Source organism: Chiloscyllium punctatum, chromosome 10, assembly GCF_047496795.1.
Source record: "Chiloscyllium punctatum isolate Juve2018m chromosome 10, sChiPun1.3, whole genome shotgun sequence".
NCBI lineage: Eukaryota > Metazoa > Chordata > Chondrichthyes > Orectolobiformes > Hemiscylliidae > Chiloscyllium > Chiloscyllium punctatum.
The window spans coordinates 83371826-83397725 of record NC_092748.1 but is presented as its reverse complement, the minus strand read 5'-3'; the positions used below and the strand labels follow the sequence as shown (position 1 = coordinate 83397725).

General features: G+C 39.9%; 1 protein-coding gene across 1 annotated transcript in view; it reads right to left on the bottom strand.

Moving 5' to 3' along the window:
- Nucleotides 1-25900, bottom strand: part of ubxn4 (UBX domain protein 4) — a 62576-nt gene that overhangs the window by 5324 nt on the left and 31352 nt on the right. Inside the window, exons 8-12 of the mRNA XM_072579691.1 lie at nucleotides 20155-20319; nucleotides 19263-19381; nucleotides 16299-16401; nucleotides 10318-10449; nucleotides 2342-2556 (exon numbers count right to left, since the gene is read on the bottom strand). Coding sequence (XP_072435792.1) covers nucleotides 2342-2556; nucleotides 10318-10449; nucleotides 16299-16401; nucleotides 19263-19381; nucleotides 20155-20319 — 734 coding nt within the window. The remainder of the gene's footprint in view (nucleotides 1-2341; nucleotides 2557-10317; nucleotides 10450-16298; nucleotides 16402-19262; nucleotides 19382-20154; nucleotides 20320-25900) is intronic.

The following is a 25900-nucleotide window of genomic DNA, read 5'->3' as shown; positions in this document are numbered from 1 at the left end:
CAAAGAAATGAATAGTTGGGATCTCAAAACCATTACATGAGGCATGGCTGCGAGGTTCCCAAGGCTAGGACTGAATACCTAGGGGTGTCTGACATTTCATAAGGATATACAAAAAGGAAAAAATATTGAGATTGCTCTATTAGATAAGGAGATGGGAGTTGTAAGAAATAATCTTGGCTCAGAGGAGAAAGAAGTCAAATCAGTTTGGGTGGAGAAGAGAAATGGTCTATAGGATTCCTAACAGTAGCAATACCATCGGACAGTTAAAATAAAGAAACAATGGGAGCTTGTAAAGAAAACACTACAATTATCGTCAACAAATTTACGATTCACAGACTGGAAATATCAAATTGACAAAGCCTTGAGGACAAGCTCATGAAGTGAATTTGGAGCTTCTTAAAACAATGTGTGTGGAAACAACTAGAGAAGAGGCTATTTTAGATTTAGTAATGCTCAATGACTCAGGATTAATGGTCTCATTTTGCTATTTACCAGCCCTGCGACCTTCAGGGGATCTGTGAACATGGGCTTTCTCTAACCAGTATTTTGCCATTAACGTGGATTTTTTTGCCTTGTTTGACTTCAAATGTATCACTACATTCTTTGCAGGATTAAATTCCATTTCCTTATTGCCTGTGCACCTGATCAGTCCATTATATTTTCTTGCAACCTTCAACTATCCTTCTTGCTGTCAAACGGGTGATCAATCTTTGTGTCATCTGCAAATTTAATATATATGCAGGAGACCTAGTACTGAGCCTTGCAGAACCTCACTGGAAACAGCCTTCCAGTGACAAATGGTAAACAACCTTGGGTTTCCTGCCACTGAACCAATTTTGTATCCAGCTTGCCACATTCTCCTAGAATCTATGGGCTTTAAATTTTTTTTTTAAAAAAAAGGTCCGTCACATGGAACCTTGTCAAAAGCCATGTTAAAATGGAATTCTCTGCCACAGAAAGAAACCGAGACCAAATCATTGAATGATTTAGCATTAGAGAAAGCCCATGTCCACAGATCCCCTGAAAGTAGCAGGACTGGTCAATAGATGGTTAAGAAAACATAAGAAATCCTTCCCTATAGCCAAGAAATACAATGTGAAGGAAAGGATGTTATACTGGAACTATATAAATCATTAACTAAACCACAGCTTGAGATATGTATGCAGTCCTGGTCACCTAACTGCAGAAACATGGGCAGCACGGTTGCTCAATGGTTAGCACTGCCTCAAAGCACCAGGGACCCGGGTTCGATTCCTGCCTCGGGCAACTGTCTGTGTGGAGTTTGCACATTCTCCCAGTGTCTTTGTGGGTTTCCTCCAACTGCTCCAGTTTCCTCCCACAATCCAAAAATGTGCAGGTCAGGTGAATTGGCTGTGCTAAATTGCCATAGTGTAGGTACGTTGGTCAGAGGGAAATATAGGGGTGGGGGAAGGGGTCTGGGTTGGTTAATCATCAAAGGGCCGGTGTAGGTTCGTTGAGCTGAAGGGCCTGTTTCCATACTGTCGGGAATCTAATCTTAAAAAAAATCACTGTAGACCACTTTAACCGCACTAGCCTCAAATCTATTTGAATTTTTTTGAGAAGTTAAAGTTAGACAAGTACAGTATCCCCTTAATAAATCTATGCTGACTATCCACGTTTAATCTTTCTAAGTGGCAGTTTACCCTGATGTCTCAGAATTTGTTCCAATAATTTGTCGACTACTGAGGTTGGACTGACTGGTCTGTAATTAATCAGTTTATCACTCCCTCCATTTTTTCAAAGGCACAACGTTAGTAGTCCCCCACTCCTCTAGCATTACACCCTTACCTACTCAGAATTAGAAACTATGATTAGACCTTCTGCTATTCCCATCTTGGAGTTTTTAAAACAGCCTTGAGTATATTTTATCTGGTCCTAGCGATTTACCCACTTTCACGGCTACTAATTTCACTAATGTTAGTTTTTCCAACATTTATCACATCCAATAGCTCACCAGCTCCTCCTCCTCTTTAATTATAATATTTACATTGCATTGTCTTCTCAGAAGAGGGTACAGTATACATTCAGAACCATAACATTTTCTCCCTTGAGGGAGACAAGAGTAATTTAAATCAGGAACCTTTCGAATGTATAGACATAATGATCCAATGGTGCAATATTATTTTCATTCTGGCTATATTTGAAGCTACGTTACACATTTAGTTGCAGTGTTAAATATTACTATTAAATGTAATATCTATTTCAAATGAAGTGAATAGTCCAAAGATCAATACAATATTTTACAGACGATACTATTTCTCAGAACATAAGCTGAAGATAAATTCGACATTTATCAAGAAGAATAACATCACACAGGTACCTGTCTGTGTCGGACGTATTAGAAGGTGCCACTCTCAAACTTTCTGGGTGCGGTGGAGAGGTATTTACTCTGGGTGACCGATGTGTGGAATCACTGGCAAACAAATAATTGCTGAGAAACCTCCAAACTGCAATAACTGGATAAAATAATGTATTCAAGATAGCCCACAATCCTCCTTCTGAGGATCGTATCATCAATGAAGTTGACCGTCCACCCTACAAATGTAAGGATAACCTCAGGGTTACTGAATGCATCTAAATCAAAGCTTTTTAGTATTTAGTAGTCTATTTTAGCTAGTGAGTTGCCTGCACCGATTATAAAGGATTGTCAATTAAACCATCTCTGGTGCTGCAGATTGCAAAATTACTGCCAAATTGAAGTATTCCAAACACGGTTCATTGATATTGCTCACTTCAGATCATAGCTGCTTGATAATGATACTGCCTTTTCTGATTTACACATTATTTAGACAACCTTTTCTTTATTTATCTTGCTTTGCTTTGCAAGATGTGTCTAATGTATCCTTCCCTCTACCCTATCACAGACCTCTCTTGCTTTCTACCTTCTTGCCCCCTTCTGACCCTGCTGTTGTACGTGCTTTAACCTGTTCAACTTCCATTCTGATGGATCATTACTGGTTTCTTTCTCCAGAGGTGCTCTGCAGATGACCTCCAAAGCATTCACAGCCTTCTCTGCTTTTAAGTTATAATTTCCCATCAATCTATTCATGAAGTAAGTTTGACTTGGTTTCTAAATATAACTACTCAAAACTCTTTACTGCAACATTCCTGCATAGTACAGGAACATAAAAACATAGGAAAGGTAGTAGGTCAATCAGTAGGCCTTTAGTCTGTTCTACCATTCAATGAGACTATGACTGATCTGTGCCTAACTCCACATGCCTGCTTTTGTCCCTTAATACCTTTTGCTTACCAAAGGTTTACCTATCTCAGATTTAAAAATCAACAATTGACCTAGCTTCCATTGCTGTTTGCGGAAGTGCATTCCAAACAGCTACCATTGTGTGTCAAAGTGCTTCCTAACATCTCTCCTGAACTACCTGGCCCTAAATTTTAGAACATACCCCATCTAGAATCTCAACTTGTGTTGTTTTATCGATCCTGTCGTTACATTTTCACAAACATAATGACAAGTTAGGATTCTAAATTTAATTTTAGTTAATTCTCCAGTGTGTTCACAACAGAACAAACTGACATCACTCTCAGGAAGAGCAACATTAATACTTTACCGGAGTATTTAACTTAAATTGATCATTTACTCAAGTTAATGTTGAGTCCAGTGACCTTCATCAAATCTGAAAATATCTGGGAAATGCTGATGATGGAGTGCCAGGGGTAGGGACTACTCACTGCATCCGGAGATCCTCTCTCTCTAAAATCCTATCCCATTGCTATTCTTCCCTCCAGTTCCACTTCATTCTTTGGCTCATTTCAAATTTTAACAAGAAACTTTTGCTCTTACTTTCAGGTATTAAGGAATGCAAGCTGCAACAACTCAAAGGTACACATTCCCGACTGGAACGTTCCATCCCTCTCCTTTCCAAACTCGAACCTCACCTCGTCAGGTACTTAATACATCTGCTGACCTTCCACTCCGAATCTGAGTAATCTGTACTCAAAGGACTTAGCTCTATTTCCCTATGACCCACCTCAATAAATTTTGGACACGACATGACGTCAAACTCTTTTTCCATGACCTGCTGCCTATTTACATAGAACATTTCTATGAACAGGAGTCCTCTCCCTATCCTATAGATACCTTCATCCAATTCTTTCTTCTGGACCCCTCCCTCTGGTTTATCTGCACTCAACCGGTTAATTGACAACTGACGACATGACACCGGTTGTCTTTGCTTTTCTGCTCCAGCTACCATGCGAAGCCATCTCCATCTGAGCTGACTGCACTCCGGATCCAACCTTGATTTTGTAATCAAACCCAAGAGGGTGGTGCTGTTATTGTCTGGCACACTGAGCTTGCAGAGGTGGAGCACCAGCTCTCAGGCACCCCCTATATCCCCCTGGACCATGACCACACCATTGAACATTAAGTTCTTGTTTTCTATACAGTCACTAATCTCATCTCACCTGGGGATCTCCCCTACACAGCACCATAATTCATTTCTCCAACTCTTTTCTACATTTTCCCAAACGAACGACAGCATGGTGGCTCAGTCAATAGCACCAGGGACTTGGGTTCAATTCATTCATTGGGCAACTGTGTGTGGAGTTTGCACATTCTCCCCTTGTCTGCATAGGTTTCCTCCTATAGTCCAAAGATGCATAGGCTTGGTGGATTGGCCATACTAAATTACCCATAGTGTCCAGGGATGTGTTGGCTAGATGAAATATTCATGGGATAGGGTAGGGGGTGGGTCTCGGTGGGATGTTTTTCAGGGGGTCAGTATGGACTCAATGGGCCAAATTGCCTGCTTCCACACTAAGAATTCTATGATGCTATAAAATCCACAAACAGGACTGCCCAGGCAGACCCATTGTTTCAGTCAGTTTCTGCTCCACGAAAATGATTTCTTCTTACTTTGGCTCAATTTTAAAAAAGAATAGATTTTCGAATCAGACACGTTATTACATCTCTGAATCTCCTGGCTCAAAGGTATGGACACTGCCACTGTTTCACAAGAAACCCAAATATGTTAATTATATATTTGCGAATCTCCTGATGTTATTACACACCAAGACCTCCGGGGCTCAAAGGTAGGGTTGACTCAATTTTCTTCCTTCACTTATCCAGTTTTCTCCCCCTTATATCCATGACTCTTTATATTGGTTTCGAAATTTCCAATTTGCTGGCATCAGCTGCCGCTTCCTCACCATAGACGGGCAAACTCTTGACACATCCATCCCTCGTCAAAATGGCCTGTCTTCCTTATAAGGCGACCTGAATCCGTCTCCATCCACCACTGCCACCACCATCTTTCTCTGCATGGCTGAGCTTGTATTCACTTTGAACAACTCATCCTTTAAAAGCTCTCACTTCTTTCAAGTCAAACATGGGCCCCAGTACTCCTGTCTTAGTGTGGGGCACATAGAACATTCCTTGTTCCAAACAAAGTCATATAGCATGGAAACAGACCCTTCGGTCCAATTAGTCCGTGCCATGTTCGCAAACATGGAAACTAATCCCACCTGCCTGTACTCACCCCATATCCCTCCAAATCTTTCTTATTCATTGACTCATCTAAATATTAACTATATCTGCATTCACCACTTTCTCTGGCAGTTCATTTCACATAAACAATTCTGTTAAATAAAAAGGTTGATCCTCCGAGGACTTCTAAAAATCTTTCCCTTTCACCTTAAAAACATACACCCTATTTTTGAACTCCCCTACCATAGGGAAAAGACCATCGTCATTCACCTTATCTATGCTCCTCACGACTTTAAAAGCCTCCCTTCCCCAAAGGTCTCCCCTAAACCTCCTTTCCTCCTGTGGAAAAAAAAAATCCAGCCTTTCCAGTTTAATTTTAGATCTCAAACACTCCATTCCTAGCAACATCCTGGTAAATCTTTTCTGAAACCGCTCCAGTTTATTAATCTTCTTCCGATAGCAGGGTGGCCAGACTACATGCACAGTACTCCAGAAGAGGCCTCATCAACGTCCTGGACAACTTCAACATGACATTCCAACTCCTGTAGTCAAACGCCTGAGCAATGAAGACAAGCTTGCTAAACACTTTCTTAACCACCCTATCTATCTGTGATGCAAACTTCAAAGAAGCATGTACTTGAACCCCCGAGGTCTCTGTTCTACACCACCACCCAGGGCCCAACCAATAATTGTACAAGTCCTCATTTGTATTACAAAAATGCAATATCTCACATTTATCCAAATCAAACTCCATCTGCCACTCTTCAGCTCATTGACCTAATTGACCAAGGTCTCTTTGTAATTTTAGATAACCTTCATCACTGTCGACTACATCATCTATTTTGGCGTTACCTACAAATGTACTAACCATAACTCTTATATTCTCATCCAAATCATTTATATAAATGACAAAACAGAAGTGGGCCAAATACTGATCCCTTGGAACACCACTGTCACAGACCGAAAAACAACGCTCCACTACCGCCCTCTGTCTCCCACTAGAAAGCTAATTTTGTGTCTAATTGGCAAGCTCGCCCTGAATCCCATGTGATCTAGCTTTACTAATTCATCTACCATGCGGAACCTTGCCAAAAGCTTTACTAAAGTCCAAGTAAACATTATCACTGTGCCCTCAATAATCTTGGTTACTTCATTGAAAACCTCAATCAAGTGTGAGGGACATGGTTCTGTGCAAAGAAATCATGCTGACTATCCCTAACACTCCTTGCCTCTCCCAATGCATGAAAATCCTACCTCTCAGAATCACCCCTAACTATTTACTCACCACCAATGTCAGACTCTCAGGCCTAAATGTTCTAGGCTTCTCTTTACAGCCTCTTACACAATTGCACAACACTAACCATCCTCCAGTCCTCTGGTGTTTATAGATGATAAAAATATGCCTGCAAGGGACCTGCAGTTTCCTCCCTAACTTCCCACAAAGTCCTGAGATACACTTGATCAGGTCTGGAGATTTATCTACCTTACTGTTTTCCAAGACCTCCAGCACTTCCTCTTTGGTAATGTGAACTGTTTTCAAAACATCAATATTTATTTCCCCGAGTTCTCTAGCCTCCATTTCTTTCTCAACAGTAAAAACTGACAAAATATTCATTTCATATCTCTCCCATCTTCTGAGGTTCAACATAAAGACAACCTTGTTGATCTTTAAGGAGTCCTACTCTCTCTAGCTGCTCTCTTGCTATTAATGTAACTGTAGAATCGTTTTGGATTATCTTTATCTACCAAGGCTCTCACATTTCCCCTCTTTGCCTTCCTGATTTCTTTCTTAAGAATGCCCGTACACTCTTGAAGAGATTAGGTTGATCCCAGTTATCTACATAGAGTCATAGAGATATACAGCATGGAAACAGACCCTTCGGTCCAACTTGTCCATACCAACCAGGTATCCCAAACCAATCTAGTCCTACCTGCCAGCACCTGGCCCATATCCCTCCGAACCCTTCCTATTCATATACCCATCCAAATGCCTCTTAAATGTTGCAGTTGTACTAGCCTCCACCACTTCCTCTGGCAGCCCATTCCACACACGCACCATCCTCTGAGAAAAGGTTGAGTCTCTTGGGTCTCTTTTATATCTTTCCCCTCTCACCCTAAACCTAAGCCCTCTAGTTCTGGACTCTCCAATCCCAGGGAAAAGGCAGTCTATTTATCCTATCCGTGTCCCTCATGATTTTATAAACCTCAAAGGTCACCCCTCAGCCTCCCTCACTCCAGGGAAAACAGCTCCAGCCTGTTCAGCCTCTCCCTGTAGCTCAAATCCTCCAACCCTGGCAAAATCCTTGAAAAATCTTTTCTGAACCCTTTCAAGTTTCACAACATCTTTCCAAAAGAAATGAGACCACAATTGCACACAATATTCCAACAGTGGCCTTAGCAATGTCCCTGTACAGCCACAACATGACTTCCCAACTCCTGTACTCAATACTCTGACCGATAAAGGAAAGCATACCAAACACCTTCTTCACTATCCTATTTACCTGCACTCCAAGGTCCCTTTGTTCAGCAACATTCCCTAGGACCTTCCCATTAAATGTACAAGTCCTGCTAAGATTTGCTTTCCCAAAAATGCAGCACCTCCCATTTACCTCAATTAAACTCCATCTGCCACTTCTCAGTCCATTGCCCAATCTGATCAAGATCCTGTTGTAATCTGAGGCAACCGTCTTCGCTGTCCACTATACCTATCTAATTTCTTTTTTATTCTTGATTAGAACCTCAATATCTTTATTCATCCATCCTACTCAAGCCCCTGCCAACAATTCATGCTCTGGTACATTGATGATACAATTGGTACTGCTCCAGTCTCTTGCCTAGAATTGGAAAAGTCAATCTTGCTTCCAATCTCCATCCCGTTTTCATCTTCACCTGGTCAATTTCGGAATCCTCCCCTCCTTGACATGTTTCTATTTTTGGGGATAGGCTGGGCACCTGTATCCAGTAAAAACCCAACAACTCTCACAGTTATCCTGACTATACATCTTTACCCCTGCTTCCCATAAGGACTTCATTCAATTCTCCCAGTTTCTTAGCCTCATCTGTTCTGATGATGTCACTTTTATTTGGGGGGGGGGCAGGGGAGGAGAAGGGGGGGGGGGAAGAAGAATGTGACATGTCCACCTTCTACCTCAACTGAGGATTCCCTGCCACCATGGTTGACAGGGCCCTCAGCCATTTCCCACACTTCTGCTTTTACTCCTATCCTTCCATCCCACAACAATGATCCGCTTTGCCCTCACTTTTCACTCCAAAAGCCTCCATGTTCATAAAATCATAAGGTGCCATTTCTGCAATCTCCAGTAGGCATATTCCTCTTCCCTCCCTTAATAGCATTCCTCACAGATTTTTCTCTCTCTGACACCATGATCCACTCCTCCTTTACATCCAAGGTCACCTCACGGCACCTTCCCAACCATCACAGAAGGTGCAATATTTGCTTATTTACCTCATCCCTTCTTATTATCCAAGGTCTCAGAAATATTTCCCAGGTAAAGCAATGATCTACCTGAACTTCATTCAATCGGTCTACAGTATTTACTGCTCACAATGTGAGCTTCCCTACATTGGAGAGATGAAATGTAGACTTGGTGACAACTTTGCAGAAGACTTCTCTCAGTACATAAAAGTGACCCTGAACTTCACGTTGCCTGCCTGCCACTTTAACACACCTGTGTTCCCACGTTGACATTTCTGCAACAGGTCTGTTCCAGTGCTCTGGCTAGGCTCAACACAAGCTGGAGGAACAACTCATCTTTCTATACGGAAGATGCCATCAGAACTCAGAGTTTATCAATTTCAGAGTGTGTACATCTATTTGACTCACTGCAACGCTGCATCCCATGCCTCCAACATGCGCACCCCATCATCAGGGCAAATACCATTTCCCAGTTCTGATTAAGGTCACTGGACAAGAAATGGTAACTGTTTTTCTCTCCACATATCCTGCCAGACCTAAGTATCTCCAGCACTTTGTGTTTGCTTCAGCTCTCCAGCACTCGCAGTTCTTTGCTTTATTTTATCATTTATTAGAGATAGTTTGTGTTGGCAAGGTTTCCCTGAATATTAAACAGACTCATGCCGTACTACAAGTTTTTAAAATTCTGATCTTTGCTAATCTATTTGATCTAAACTGTGTCTTGTAACGCATTCAAACTTATGTTTTACCTGTATAATTCAGACCAGTAAACTCAAAGGCAACCAAGTTCAGAATTCCACAAAAATACAGCTTGAAAATAATCACAAATGACATGTTGAAACATTCAATATACTTGAAAGTTAACTATGTTTTAAAATGCAATGTAGTAGAATTGGGTACTGATGTATGGAATTTTCAAAAAATGAAGCTTTAAAATTTACTTCAATGATGTTTGCTTTCATTCTAAGGTCAAGGAAGCTCCATTTAGTTTGTGCTGTTTTGAAATTCAGAAATATTAAATTACTTTTCAAGCAAATTTCAGGTCTTTTGGTGATGTTACATGAAGTCAGATGGAGAAAATTGTAATACATGCTTATCCCTTGATGTGCCAAGTCCCATTATTTACTTACTGTTAATCTATTTGTTATCCATGGAGTTTAACTCAATGGGCTATTTTACACACACAAGTTGCGTATCTTTCCAGTAACAAATTACTTTGTTCTGGCGATGACTGCAAAGAAATTTGTGTGTTTTTAACACAGTTCCTAATACCTGTCCTGAGTTTTTTCCCTTAGTTTCAATATTCCTTTCTATTTTGGTTTTAATATGCTCCATGAATATAAATATTCTAAATTGTGCTTTACAGGGATGGAGGGAGTAAGAATTGGAGAGAAAAACATTTTCAAAAACATACTGGGACTAGGATGATTGAGGCACTTGGTACCAACTCCAGCTCAGTCAGCGTTTTGCTGTAATCGTCCTTCGTAAATTGCTTCCTTGGAAATGTTATTGCCAATTCAAAGTGCCCATATACACCGCCAACTTGCTGCGAGAAAGGAATTTAAAACAGATAGTGAATTTTTCATAAAATCATTCAGTTGTGCAAATGTTAGGTGTATACATTGGATGATAAATTGCTGAAAACAGTCAATAAATGAAAATAAATATTTTCCTAGCAAGATCTATTGAAATAGTCTTCAAACACTTAAAAATAAACAGTAATTTAATAAAATTGCTGGAGAAACATTGCGGGTCTGGCAACATCTGTTGTGAGAAAGCTGTGTTCTGAAGGTTAGTGGATTTGAAACATTAACTCTGCTCGCTCTCCATTGATGCTGCCAGATTGGAGTTTCTCCAGCAATTTGTTTTTCTTTCAGATCTCCAGCATCTGTAGTTCTTGGTTTTATTTTACTACAAATTTATATCTCTATAATGCACTTAACATAACAAGACATCATGCGGCAATTCAGATCAGCATTAAGTGATTCATTTTAGTACCAAACAAATGAGGAAAGGTATTATAAAATGAAGGACACAATTCTAAAGAGAACACTAGAGCAGAGGGACCTGGGTGCATAAGCACAAATCATTAAAGATTGCAGGACTGAGTGATTATTAAAGCATACAGAATCCCAGGATTTATAATTTCTGATCCAGAAAAGATGATCATAATAAACTTGAATAAAACACAATAAAACTATAATTCAGCTGTAATTGGAGTACAACCTCCAGTGTTGGAAAGATGTAAAGGCATTATAGTGAGTGGAGAAAGGATGCAGGTGAATGACTTCAGATATTACAAATATATTGGTAAAGAGAGAAGATGGTGGTTTTCCTTGAAGAAATACAGATCAAGAGTTTTTTTAAAAAGTCACTCAGAGGACGTGGGCACCTCTGGCTAGGCCAGCATTTATCGATAATCCCTAATTATCCAAAGGGCAGTAAATAGTCAACCACATGGCTGTGGGTCTGGAGTCACATGTGGATTTCCTTCTCCAAAGGTATTAGAGGTCTTCAAAATAATTAAATATTGTGACAGAATAGCTAAAAAGAAGCTGCTTCCATTGACGGAATTAATGATAATTGGCAGACACCAACATATGGTGATTGAAAAAAGGAGCAGCACAAATGAGGAAAGTACTTTTACGCAAAATGCAGTTAGGATCAAGAATGTACTGCCAGAATGTGTGATGGAGGCAGAGTCAATTATGGCTTTGAAAATGGAATTGAATAATTCCTAATTATATTTAAAAATCTGAAGAGAAAATATTTGCAGGCTATGAGGCAAAGGCAGGGAGTGGGAGTAGGTGAGTGACTCTTGTTGATGGTCATTCTTTGCAGTAACCATTGTATGACTATCAAAGTAAAACATGACAACCAAATAGACAGTCAAAACTTTGGTTAAAGTGTTAGGTTTTGGGAATTGCCTGAAAGGAGGCAGAGGGGTGGAGAGGAAGTGCCAGAGTTTAAAGGTGCAGACAGGTAAACATAAAGCCAGACACAGATGGTGAATTTAAAATCAATGATAGTGAAGTGGCACAATCAACAGAGTGCACATATTGCAGAGGGTTGAGAGGTTGGAAGAGAGGTTACAGATAGAGAAAAGTTGGGTCATAAAATGACTAAAGGTTTTGCTTAACTGGGAGCCAGTTGACATCATGAGAATCTTTTTCCTGTGACAGACGTGTGTAAGACTAGAAGACAAAAGTTTAAGATCAGGAGGAAGTGGTTCAGAGAGGATCTGAAGAAAGAAATCTTTTCACCCAGGGGGTAATAGAAAAATGAAACATGCTGCCTGAGGGTGGAGGAGGAAAGTACTCTAAACATTTAAGTAGTTAAAAATCACACAACACCAGGTTATAGTCCAACAGGTTTATTTGAAAGCACTAGCTTTCAAAGTATGGCTCCTTCAGGTGGTTGTAGAGAATAAGATCATAAGACACAGAATTTAGAGCAAAAGTTTACATCTGTCTGTGTAATGCAGTGGGGTAACCTGTAGTGTGACATGAGCCCAAGGTTCGTTCTCTCACTCGGTCTGTCTGTCTGTCTCTCTCACACACACACACACACACACACACACACACACACACGTTTGTGGGGTGAATCCGTACTTGCAGAATTCAATTTTATTTTGCTCAAAAACTGCACGATCCATGTAAAATTCTGTATATCCATTTTTTAGATTATAATCTGTCTGAACATTGTGGCGCAGACAATCTCACTCAGGCACTTTACACCTTCAATGAATTATCTTGGCTGACATGACACCAATTGTTAAAGTTCACTTGAGCATGTAATGTTAAAAAAACTTCTGTGATTTACATATGAAAGAACTAAAACCCAACATGTTCATTCTAAAAGATGAGAGATTTAAACAATCCAAGTCTTTTTCAATATATAATTTCAGTTACATCACACTGTAAACTTTTGCTATAAATCCTGTGTCTTATGATCTTATATACTCCACAACCACCTGAGAGCAGCTGTCCAAAAGCTAGTGCTTCCAAATAAACCTGTTGGACTATTACCTGGTGTTGTGTGATTTTTAACTTTGTACACCCCAGTCCCACACAGAGTACTGTGCGCAGTTTTGGGCCCCACATCTCAAGGAGGATGCATTGCCTCTGGAGTGAGTTCAGAGGAGGTGGTTCATGAGAATGGACCCAGGAATGAAACACATGGGGAACATTTGAGGACTCTGGATCTGTAGTCTATGGGAGTTTAGAAGAATGGGGGGGGGGGGGGGGGGGGGGGGGGGAGGAAAGAGAGAAGGGGGGTCTAATTGAAACTTACAGAATACTGAATGGCCAGGACAGAGTGGTTATTGGGAAGATGTTTCTATTGGTAGCCGAGACGAAGAACTGAAAACAGCTTTAGAGTGATGGGGAGACCTTTTAGAATGGAGGTAAGGAGACACTTCTTCAACCAGAGTAGTGAATATAAGGAACTCACTGGCACAGAAGGCTGTGGAAGTCAGGTCATTGAGTATATTTAAGACAGAGGTAGATGATCGAATGGCAGAGCAAACTCGAACTGAATAACCTAATTTCTGTTCCTATTTCTTATGGTCTAATAGGCAATGGGTGAACAGAATTTGTGGTGTTAGGATCTTGGCAGAAGTGTTTCGAATAAAAACATTATAATAATCCTTTAAATTTTTGCTTTAGTGGAAACATTTGAGTTTAATTAGCTATATTTTCACTGACCCAAGGTTCCAAATGGATTGCTAAATATTAACTTGAAAACTTCAATCAACTTTAATGTTTTGAATCAACAATTCAGTTAATTTTGATTTGCTGTTTGAAAACTTGCTCTTTGGATCCAAAGTTTGAAACCTGCTAACAATCAGCATTTGAATTTTACTCTTGGTTCTAGTGAAAATATTTGCACAACAAAATAAAACATAAAATGTATTAATGACGCCATACTAAGGGCACCTCTAAACAAAGGTGATCATGTTCGAATTTCACAAGTTCAAGGGTGAGAAATATGGAAATAAGATTAGATTAGATTAGATGATTTAGTATGGAAACAGGCCCTTCAGTCCAACAAGTCCACATCGACCCTCCAAAGAGCAACCCACCCAGACTCATTGCCCTACATTTACCCCTTCACCTAACACTATGGGCAATTTAGCATGGCCAATTCACCTAACCTGCACATCTTTGGACTGTGGGAGGAAACCGGAGCACCCGGAGGATATCCACGCAGACACGAGGAGAATGTGCAAACTCCACACAGACAGTTGCTTGAGGTGGGAATTGAACACGGGTCTCTGGTGCTGTGAGGCAGTAGTGCTAAGCACTGTGCCACCATGCTGCCCTTAGCAATAAAACTTAACATGAAACAGAATGAAGGTAAGGCAGCCTAAAACAGTGGCAGTAATACAAGCTGCTATTTCATAATTCTCAACAAAATTCTAATCTGTGGCTAATAGAAGTAGTTAAGTACTCTATCACGTAAAAACAAATGGCTCACAATTCTGCAAAGAGGAAATGGTAGGTCCGAGGACTCTACAAGTTTTAGAAATCAGCAATTACTTTAAGAAGTGCGAACACTGATTATGACAGAGAGCTAGCTAGAAATAAGGATAACATAGCAAGAGTTTCTACAAACGTAAAAATGAAAACTAAAGTAACTGCTGACCCTGTACAGGATGACAACAGGGAACTAATAATGAGAAGCAAGGAATAGGTGGGAATGTTGACAAGGCGGCATCTACTGAAAGAATCCTAAAAAAGCTGAAAATCAAAAGGAAAAAGGGAAGAAGAAATATCACAATTATAACGGACAGATTGGAGTCAATCTTCCCAAATTCACTGGATTTTAAAAACTCCTATCATAATCAAAAACCACAAATACAACATTTAGATTAAAGAAGGCAGGAAATTACAGGCTATTTCGTGTAATATTTGTCTTAAGGAAAATGCTTAAAATCATTAAAGAAATATGAACAGGACATTTAGAAAATCACAATAGAATCCAACAGAGTCAGAATGGCATTGTGAAAGGGAATTTATGTTTCACTAATTTATTAGAATTCTTTTGAGCAAGAAACAAGCAGGGTGGATGATGAGGAACCAAAAGATGTAGTGTATTTGAATTTCCAAAAGGTATTCAAAAAAAATGCCATATAAATGATTACCAAACAACATAGGAGTTGTGTTGTAGGTATTAAAAATTAGTATGAAGAGTGCATTGATTAACTAACAGAAAGCAGAACTACGATAAAGAGCCTTCTTTCAGATTGGTGAACTGTAACTAATGGAGTGCCATAAAGATCAGTGCTGTGATCCTAGCTATTTAAAATCTGTATTAACCATTTGTATTTCAGGACCGTGCGTATGCTAGCTAAACTTGCGGATGACATAAAGTTGATATGAAAGCTAACAATGAGAAGGACACAAAAAGTCATTTGTTGAGTGTGTGCAGGAAAGTAGAAAATGGGAGTATAACATGAAAAAAATGACAGCGTTTTCATTTTGGTGAGAAGCAGAATTTTTAAAACAACATTTATTGGAGAGGGTCTGCAGTAGTTTTATGAAATGGGGGATCAGTGTCCTGGTATATAAATCTCAAAACGTCAGCATACCAGTATCACAAGTGATAAGGTAGACAAATAAAATGATTATAAAAAGGGAACAGTGTATAAAAGCAGGAAAGTGTTGGTGAGCTGTACAGGGCAATATCTTGAATTTTGGCCTCCTTACCTCAGGAGGAATGTATCTTATTGCAAGCAATTCAGGTTTGCGCAACTAATTCATGGGATCAAAGATTTGTTCTTTGAGGAAGGCTTCAGAGGTTAGCCCTATACACAGTTGAATGAAAGAAAGTTAATCTCATTGAAACATATAAGATTCTGAGGGGGCTGAACGGGTGATAGCTGGGAAAATTTTCTACATGGGAATGAACCTGGAACTGGGGGTAGGCACAGTTTAAAAAGTCAGAGAGATGAGTTTCCTCTCAGAGTTGTTAGACTTTGTAATCTCTTTCCCAAAGGATAGTTTTCAAGGTTGAGGTAGAAAACATCATGGTCAACAAATTAAATGTAATGGGGACAGGAAGGAAAGTTGAGTTAAGCCCACAATCAGATCAGCTATTTCAGTGAATAGTGGAGCAGCCTCAAGAATGCTAATGGTCTACTTCTGCTCCTATTTCTAGTGGTCTATGATCATTAAGTGTATCTGGTGCTGTTACTTTGTCCCAAAGTGCTTGGGGATTAAAAACAGTAGTAATAGGTTAGGGAAGTTTAATTATCATCAGTCAGTAGGAAGATTTAGAAAATGTCAGTGCAATGAGGGATAAGATAATAAAAATGTAAAGCATGGGTACAGTTTCAAATGAGGATCCATACAATTCAAGAATGAAACACCAATTTTATCATTTTGTTTTTACCGATTCTGCAAACTGCCTCGCTTCTAATAAAGTGGCATCTGCTGAGAATTGGTTTGTAAAGGAAGATCCATCAGGAAGTCTAAACTGGATTCGGCACATATTACTACAAAACAAAAGACAGCATTTTAACCAGCTTGTCGTAAACATAGTATTGGATGATGTAACTCCAAGTTTGAACTCACCACATTGAAAACACAAATATCTTAAAGGCTGATCAATACCTGATGAGGTTCTCATGATTTTACAAATGGGATCAATGGAAACCCAATTTTACACTCCAGAAAGCCTGATGAAGAATGATAAAACAGGAGGCAACCTTTATTCGGAGATAAAAAATCAAAATGCGAACCACAAACTCCAAATATCGTTGCAGCCCAATACTATTTATACAAGTTCGTGTTGACCATCTGCATCCAACCAATGTAAAATATTATCTTTGACAGTTTATCCAAAGATATTAATTTAGTACTCATTGCAACACTTTGAATTTTTTTTTGCATTTTGAATGTTTAATTTATAAATTCAAATACAGCAATACCTGAACATATGATATTAAAAATGTTGCAAAATATGCTCTGTAGACTTTACAATACCAGCAGTTCAATTCCGGATACTGACAGTGATACAGATCTTTATGTACTGCATTGCTTTTGACTTCTCAGAAATTCTGTTTTTTTAAAAAACTAAATAATGCTGACTCCTCAAATGCCTCAGATAAAAACAACGAGATTTGAGGCCTGGTTTCTAATCAGGGCTCAAATCTTTTCTCTTTGGGATTCCATGTTCGCTGAAAGATGACGATAACTTGACACCAATTCATTTACATTTTGGTTTATCTGAATATGGGATGTTTTTACAATGTATCTATGCTGAATAATTGAAAAATAAATTAATTATTTTTCCTGGATAAATTCTGTCACTTAAGTTTAACCTCCCCTCAAGTTTATCCTGCCCCTTGGGTCTAGCAAAGCCCACAGCTTCCTTGGTACTAATACTTAGTACTTTGTTCTTGCCACATTACATTGCTGTATTCTTGAAGGTCATGAGTTTAGGAACCAAGATGAGCTGTTGTGTAATGCTGCTACAGAGCTATTTTTCATGAGGCTAGATTGGGTGAGACAACAGCCATCCATGGCTTGCAGTTACCCATATGCAACTGCAGAAGCATTTTTGTTGCCTGAACACTTCCTCCTAGTGATAGGCTGGGAATGGAAAGGAGGAATCCAGGTAACCTTGAGATCTTCCCTTTGCGCCCACCACCTCTCCAAATGCCTATCTGGTTATAACTGTAACCACAACATCCTCTGGCGGGACTCCTCACCACAATGGTGGTCCAGTACCTCTGCTCCTTTTTATTTCAAATACAGAAGTGTTGACCCCAACATGAAGGTGTCTCCTATCCCTGCTTGATGCAACAGCAAATTACAGTACCTTCAAGAATAAAAGGCTACAAATTATCCCTATAGTTTTGACAGCAGACCCACCATTGCTAATTGGTGGCAATTGCAACAATTGGCCATTCATTAGTAAATCCTGCTTAAATCTATATTGTGACTGATCCCAAAATGCATGAGATCAGAATGTACATCTGAACTGTTGAAGTCCCAATCCAGAACAGAAAATCTGCTCTGAGCAGAACTACATTTGTGAAATGGAGTGGGAAATGGGAAGCAAAGGAATAAAACCTACGTCCCTTAACTACTAATTAAGAGACCTTAGAGGAAGCGTGCCAAGTAAATATCCTCAGTAGAAATCAGCAAAAGAATTTGATTCATGAAGTACGTTAAATGAATGGGAAACAGAGTTAAAAAAAATTCAGAGGAACTGGACATGTGCAGGTTAGCCCAGTATTGTGTCACCCATTCACAAAAAACCCTCAAGGTAGCAGTGGTGAACTATTTTGTCACGATAGTGTGGGGGTTGGTGGGGAAGCTACAGGCATCAAATAATCAGAAATTTATCTGCAGCCCTTGCTCTTCTCAGTAGTAGAGATTACTGATTTGGAAGGTGCAGTCAAAGGAGCTCTGTTGAGTTTCTGGCTGTGCAAAGCCTTAGGGCCCCTGAAAATGTTCCGACATTAGCAGAAAATAAAAAGGTGAACTCCAGAACTACCTGTGCACCTAGGCAAGTCGCTCCAGTAGAGCTGCAACATTGGTATCTACTGGATAATGCAGAAAAATTCAAACTGGCCAATTACAGTAAAGTTAACGCTACTCCACACCAGTGGCCAAGTGATTGAAGGGGTTGATGACAGTGCTGTTACATGGTAATAACCTACTCAGTGACCTCTTCAGTTTGGGTTTTGTCAGGACCACTCAGCTCCTGCCCTTATCATGACCTTGACATGGATAAAAGAGCTGCATTCCAAAAGTGAGGTGAGGTGACTGCCCTTGAAATTATGGCTGCATTTAAGAGTGTCTGGCACCAAGCAGCTCGAAAACTGAAGTCGAAAGGAAAATAAAAATCAGTAAGAACTCTCCAGTGGCTCAGTCATATCCAGAAAAACAGAAGATGGCTATAGTTGGCGGAGATCAATCATGTTAATCCAAGACATTGTTGCAGAAGTTAACCTTCAAGCCTTTTAGAAATACAAGTTGGGTAACCAAAATATTTTCTCTCAATCTCTCGTGCAAAGACTGAATTCAGCCAAAAAGTGAATACCAGATATTAAAATGTACATACAAAAACATAAATTACTGGAAAAGCTCAGTCAGTCTGGCAGCCATCTGTGGCGATTAATCAGTCAACGTATCTGGTCCAGTGACCATTCCTCAGATCTGGTCAAAATGTCCTCAGTTCTGAGGAAGGGTCATTGGACTTGAAACGTTAACTCTGATTTCTCTCCACAGATGCTGCCAGACTTGCTGAGCTTTTCCGGCATTTTCGGTCTGATTTCCAGCATTTGCAGTTCTTTTGGTTTTGATTAAATATACACATTTTGATATGTTTTGTTGAATGCTATACCTTCTTTCTTTTTTGTTCCTTGCTTCTTCAGTGGCCTGCCTCTGCAGCTCCGCTGCTTTTTTGGCTGCTTCAGCTTCCTCCTTTGTCTTTGCATAGCGTGCAGCTCTCTCTGCACGGTCCTAATAAGAAAATTCTTTCCAGTTATTACTGGACATTGTTGTTCATTTCATCGAATCATTTATGTTTGCATAAAACATAATATAACACTCAAGCTTCTTCATATCAAAGCTTTAGATATTTAACAATTTAATCTTTAACAAAGAGTATCCTAAACATTCTAACGTTGTCATCCAAGTAGGAACGAAGTCCATGTAAACTTAAATTGAAAAATAAATGATTTGACTTTATGACTTTATAACTGCTGATTCTAGTTTTGATAAATTGAAGGAAAAGACAGTATAGTTCCAAAACAAACTTGCGTATGATTTTAGATAAAGGGTGCAGAAATAAGCAGAGATGGCAGATTTTATGGATGCACTCAGTCATATTTTTAAAAATCCATTTCCTTACAATATTTACATGATTAAATTAATTGGCACATCACTCTGAACAACTAGTAGTTTTAGAACACAGACTATTCCAGGTCTGAATTCTAGTTTCAGCTGTTGTGGATAAAAGTGTCGACATAACAGCAGAAAATTGGATTACACTTCAGTTAAATGCATCTTTAGATATGCTGATTGTAACACTGGGATAATGCTATCCAAAAACATAACTACTGATTAGATCATCTTACCTTAAATAGTTAAGGCGACTTTCGCTGCACTGAAGCTGTGAGATAAATGGACTATAATGTGTTCTCCTAAACAGTGATATTTGGCTTTTATGCAGGGTGGAATTTCAAAACTTAGTTAAGGAATTAAACAAGATACTTAATGGTCAAAGCACAAACCAATGCAATCTGTTGTCTTATCCTTTCTCGTGCTAAACGCTCTTCTTCTTTATCTCGGCTTCGTTCCTCAAGCATTCTTTTTGTCCTGTCTTCCTCTTGCTTTCTTTTGAATTCCACCATTTCCTTTCCAACCTTCCTACGCTCAATTTCAACCTTAATTTCATTCTGAAAAGAACATATTTTTGAAATGGTTATAAAATGAGAGAGTCATTAATTTAACAAGTTAATATATTTTAACTTTAATTTTCTCTTGGACAAAGTCAAATAAAGCCTACTCAGTTTAAAAGAGCACTTAGATGGTGGTGTCCTTCATAACTACTGCTGTGTAATTGTTGAAATTTATCATTAAACGGGGTACTTTCCTGCTCTGTACGAAATAAGAAGGCTCAACTATCGACAATATCCAAAACTATTGCTTATCCTCTGTTCTACAGGTTTGGGAACATATAATGCTGCTTTTGTGCCCTTGTCCTGCCTACCAGCTTTCTTTAAATTTTGGACTTAAATTTAGAAAGAGGAAATACACAGGTATCTAAATGCTATAACCCAAAGCATTGCCAAACATTTCTATGACAAGGTAGGCGTAATCATTAATTTGAAGTTGTTTGATCAACACTTCCCTAAGATACTTGACAAAAACAGTTTCAGAAGTAGTCTTGATACACTGTATTATAAATGAATACATCAAAAATAGCTCAAGCAATGCCACAGCAGTTCAGTAAATATGAACATCTTCAAATCCACCACACACAAGTGTAGGATAATAAAATGTAATACTCTATGCTTTAGTACAGCTGGCTCCAGAGATGTTAAAATTATAATTCTATATATTTTGCTTCATGACAGATGTTCCTACTTTTTAAGAATGAACTCAAGATTGCCACATAATGTACTCTGACAGCAAATAAACAATAGCTATCCTTCTCTATACTCTATGGGTGAAACACTTATTTCAAGCCACAATACTCCCTAACACACATCTTTCAGATGATAGAACTGAATTATGCAGCATTTCTTTACTTGTAGATTTTAATGTAACAAGAATTAGAATATCCAAAACACAAGGCAACATATACTTGTTATGTAACTTTTCAGGGCTGTGGCAATTATTTCATTTAGGTAGATAACCATGAAAAGCAAACTTCCTAAAAGCCAAGAGTAGTTTTTTTTTTATTTTTAAGGCAGTTGGGTGCCAGGATCAGGGAAACATTCATCACTGATGTTGTCAGGTTAATAACTACCCTTTGTGAAGGTGTGAAAATTTATTCAGGTATCTGTCGGACCATTTCAAGAGAAATTTTTGTGCAATTCCCAACTGAAATGAACTCCAAACTCTTGCAGAGAAAGCGAGGCTGAACTGATAAGAAACAAACAATTAAAAGCTGGTGATGGATGACTTTGCTCTTGCAGTATAGACCACATTATCCATGCTTTTCAAAAATAACTACGATTTCGCTCTGCCTTTTTTTAAGCCCGATTATATTTTAAATCTGAACTCAAATTTGCAAACCACAATAAACAGCATTTCTTTTTGTAAGTGTATCTGTTCATGGGTTGGGTACCTCTACTATCTAGGCCAGTGCTTATCTTGAGAAAGTAGCAGTCAGCTGCAGTCCTTGGCACGTAGGTACGCCCATAGTGCTGTTAAGGAGGGAGTTCAAGGATTTTGACCCTACCTCAGTGAAGGTATGGCGATATAGCAACAAGAAAGGAATGTGTATGGCTTAGAGGGGAACACGTGATGTAGGTGATGGTGCTCCCACTAATTTGCTTGTCCGTCTTGGTGGCAGAAACTTTATGTTGAGGAAGTGTCAAAAGGAGCCATAGATAGTTGTCATGGCACATCACATGGATGATATACAATGCAGCCACTGAGAGTTGGTGGTGAATGGGGTGCCAATTATGAAGTCTGCTTTGCCCTGGATGGTGCTGAACTTCAAGAATATTGTTTTGAGTTGTTCTCATCCAGAAGAGTGGACAGTACTCCATCACACTCTTGATGTGCCTTGTAGTTGATTGACAGACTTTCCTAGTCTCCAACTTTCTCTTCTGGCTGGTGTTTACATGGCTGGTCCAGTTCAGTTTCTGGGTGACTGCAATCCCCAGGTTGTTTATGAAAGGGATCCGGTGAGCCAAATAGTTAGATTCTCTCTTGTGGGAAATGGTCATCCTCTGGTATTTGTGCGGCTGGAACGTTACTTTCCACTCGTCAGCCCAAGCTTGGATCTCGTCCAGGTCTTGCCGCATTTGTACACGAACATACCTGAGAAGTCATGAATGCTGAACAATACTCAATCAGTAGCAAACATTCTTATTCCTGACCTTATGGAGGGGAGTTCATTGATGAAACACTTGAAGGTGATTTGACTTGACAATCTGCCCAATTTCCATTCAGTTTGGTCAGGACCTTGGGGCCAGTCAAGGATAGTTACTGTTATGTCCTCTCAAGTTTGGCTATTTTCTCCATTTCTGGAACAAAACTGCAAAGAGGTCAAGAGCTTGAAAACAAACTGTCAATGCACAGGTCATTGCTGACTAATTGTTATATATTAGCACCGTCATCGATCCTTTCCACCATTTTGTTGATGTTTACCAGTTGCATTAGCACTGTTTCTTTTGTTGACAGAATGTATCTGGGCAATTGCCCATATTTTTGGATGGATGCCAGTGTGCAGCTGCACTGGAACAGGTTGATAAGGAATTTCTGGAGTATGTCTTTTGTACCATTGCTGGGATGTATCAAGGTCCTTTGCAACATTCAGTGTCTTCAGCAGTGTCTTGATATCATTTGGAATGAATCGAATTAACTAAAGACTGGCATCTGTGATGCTCAGGAGGCAGAGATGGATCATCGATTTGATACTTCTGCTGAAGGTGGATGTAAGCGATTCAGCTTTGTCTTTTGTGCCAATGCGCTGGGCTACTCCATTATTGAGGACGGGAATACCTACAGACCCTCCATCTTGTTCATGATTTTTAATTATCCATCACCATCATGACTAGATGCAGCATGGCTAGAGAGCTCAGACCTGATTCCTTTGTATTCATTCATGGGATATGGGCAATGCTGACTGGCTGGCAGTTATTGCCGTCCCATAGATGACCTCAAGAAAGTGGTGGTGAGCTGCCTCTTGAACCGTTGCAGTCCACATTATCTGTTAGGGGTGTCATTCCAGAATTTTGACCTACTGACACTAAAAGAATGTCAATATATTTCCAAGTCAGGATGGTGAATGACTTGGAGGGGAACTTGCTGATGATGGTGCTCCCAGATATCTGTTGTCTTTATCCTTTGAAACGCAAGTGTTTGGGTTTAGAAGGTGCAGTCTAAGGATCTTAGGTGAATATTTGCACTGCATCTTATCATACACACTGCTAGTGAACATCAGTGGTGAAGGGAGTGGATATAGTGCAAATCAAGTGGGCTGCTTTGTCCGAGATAGTCTCAAGCATATTGAGTGTTGTCGGAGCTGCACCAACCCAGGCAAGTGGGAAGTATTCACACTCTCCAGACTTAATGTTTTGTAGATGAAGAACAGGTGTTGGGGAATCAGGAATCAGTTAGTCGCTGCAGTATTCAGAGCCTCTGATTGTGCTCCTGTAGCCAGTACTTATGTTGTGAGCCCAGTTGAGTTTTTGGTCAATGGTAACCCCAAAGATGTTAACAGTGGGAGATTCAGTGATGTTCACACTATTGAATGTCAAGAAGCGGTGGTTAGAATGTCTATTATTGGAAATGGTCTTTGCCTGGCATTTATGGGGTACAAATGTTACTTGCCATTTGTCAGCCCAAGCTGGACATTGTCCAGATCTTGTGGCATTTGAACAGACTGCTTCAGTACCTGAAGACTTGTGAATTGTGGTGAACATGGTGCAATCATCAGGGATTATTCCCACTCCGTCCTCATCATGGGGCGGGGCGGGGGGGGATAGGAAGGTCATCGATGAAGCAGCTAAGGATAGGAAGGTCATCGATGAAGCAGCTGAAGCTGAAGGTGGTTGATCCTCTGACACTATCTTGAGCAGAGATAGTAGTAACTCCTGTAGAGATATCCTGGAGCTGAAACGGCTGACCTCCACAACCATGGTCTTCCTATATGTCAGGTATATTTCCAACCAGTGGAGAGTATGTCCCCGAATGCCCATCGGTTTGCTAGGACTCCTTGATACCACACTTGGTGGAATGTGGATTTGATGTCAAGGACTGTCACTCTCACCACATTACTGGAATTCAGTTGTTTTGTCCATGTTTGAACAGAGGCTATAATGAGGTCAGGAGCATGGCCCTGGCAGACCCAAATTAGATGCCAGTCATTGCTGACTAGGTGCTGCTTGATAACACTGTTGATGTCACCTTCCATCACTTGATTGACGATCAATAGTCTGACGGGGCTCTAACTGGCCAGGTTGGATTTGTTCTGCTTTCTGTATACAGAACATATCTGTGCAATTAGACCATAAGATTTAGGAGCACAATTCAGCCATTCCACCCATTGAGTCTGCCCTGTGATTACATCATGGCTGATACATTTTTCTATCCTATTCTGTCTTCTCCCCTTAACTCTTCACTCCCTTACCAATCAAGAACCTATCTATTCCTGACCTAAATACATTGAATAACTAGGCTTCACAGCCTTCTGCGACAACAAGTTCCACAGATTAACTGTTTTCTGACTGAAGGAATTCCTCCTCCTCTCAGCTCTGTACAGGCATCCCTTTACTCTGGGACTGTGCCCTTGGGTCCTTGTCTCCCCTCCTAGTGAAACATCTTCTCCACGTCCACTCTATCCAGGCCTCTCAGTATTCTCTAAGTTTCAAATCAGATCACCCTGCCCCCATCCTTCTTAACTCCATCGTGTACATCAACAGCTCCTCATATGATAAGCCCCAGGGTCATTCTTCTAAACCTCCTCAGCACCCATTCAATGCTAGCACATCCTTCCTTATAAATGTGGCCCAAAACAGCTCTCAATATTCCAAATGTGGTCTGGCCAGAGCCTTATACAGCCTCAGCAGTAGATTTCAGCTCTTGTATTCTACCCCTCATGAAGTTTATGCTAACATTGCACGGTGTACTAACTGCATGTTCACCTTTTCCAAATTGGTCAGGTAGCTGCCAGGATTGCAACTATACTGGAAGAGCTTGGCCAGAGGTGCAGCAAGTTCAGAAGCAGAAGTCTTCAGTGCTATTGCTGGAATGTTGAGAGGTTCCAAAGCCTTTCAGGTATCCATGCTTCCAACTGTTTCTTGATATTATGTGGAGTGATTCAAATTAGCTGACGATTGGTATCTGTAATGCTTGAGACTATTGGAGGAGGTAGAGATTGATCATTCACTTGGTATTTGTGGATGAAGACTGCTGCGAATGCTTCAGCCTTATCTTTTGCATTTATATGTTGGGACAGTATATTTGGGGAGCCTCCTCTTCCAGTGAATTGTTCAACTGTCCACGACCATTCAAGTCTGGGTGTACCAGGACTGTAGAACTTAGATTAGAACTAGCATTTGCTGCTTATGCTCTTTGGCATGCAAGTTGTCCTGATTGGTAGCTTCACTAGGTTGAAACTTCATTTTTAGGAATGTCTGATGCTCCTTCTGGCATGCCCTTCTGCACACTCCATTGAACCAGATTTCCTTTCCTGAATAACCTTAATGAGCCAGATGGGTTTTTCCAACAATTGACAATTTTTCATGTTCATCTATAGATTCTCAATTCCAAAACATATTTTATTGAACTCAAATCCAA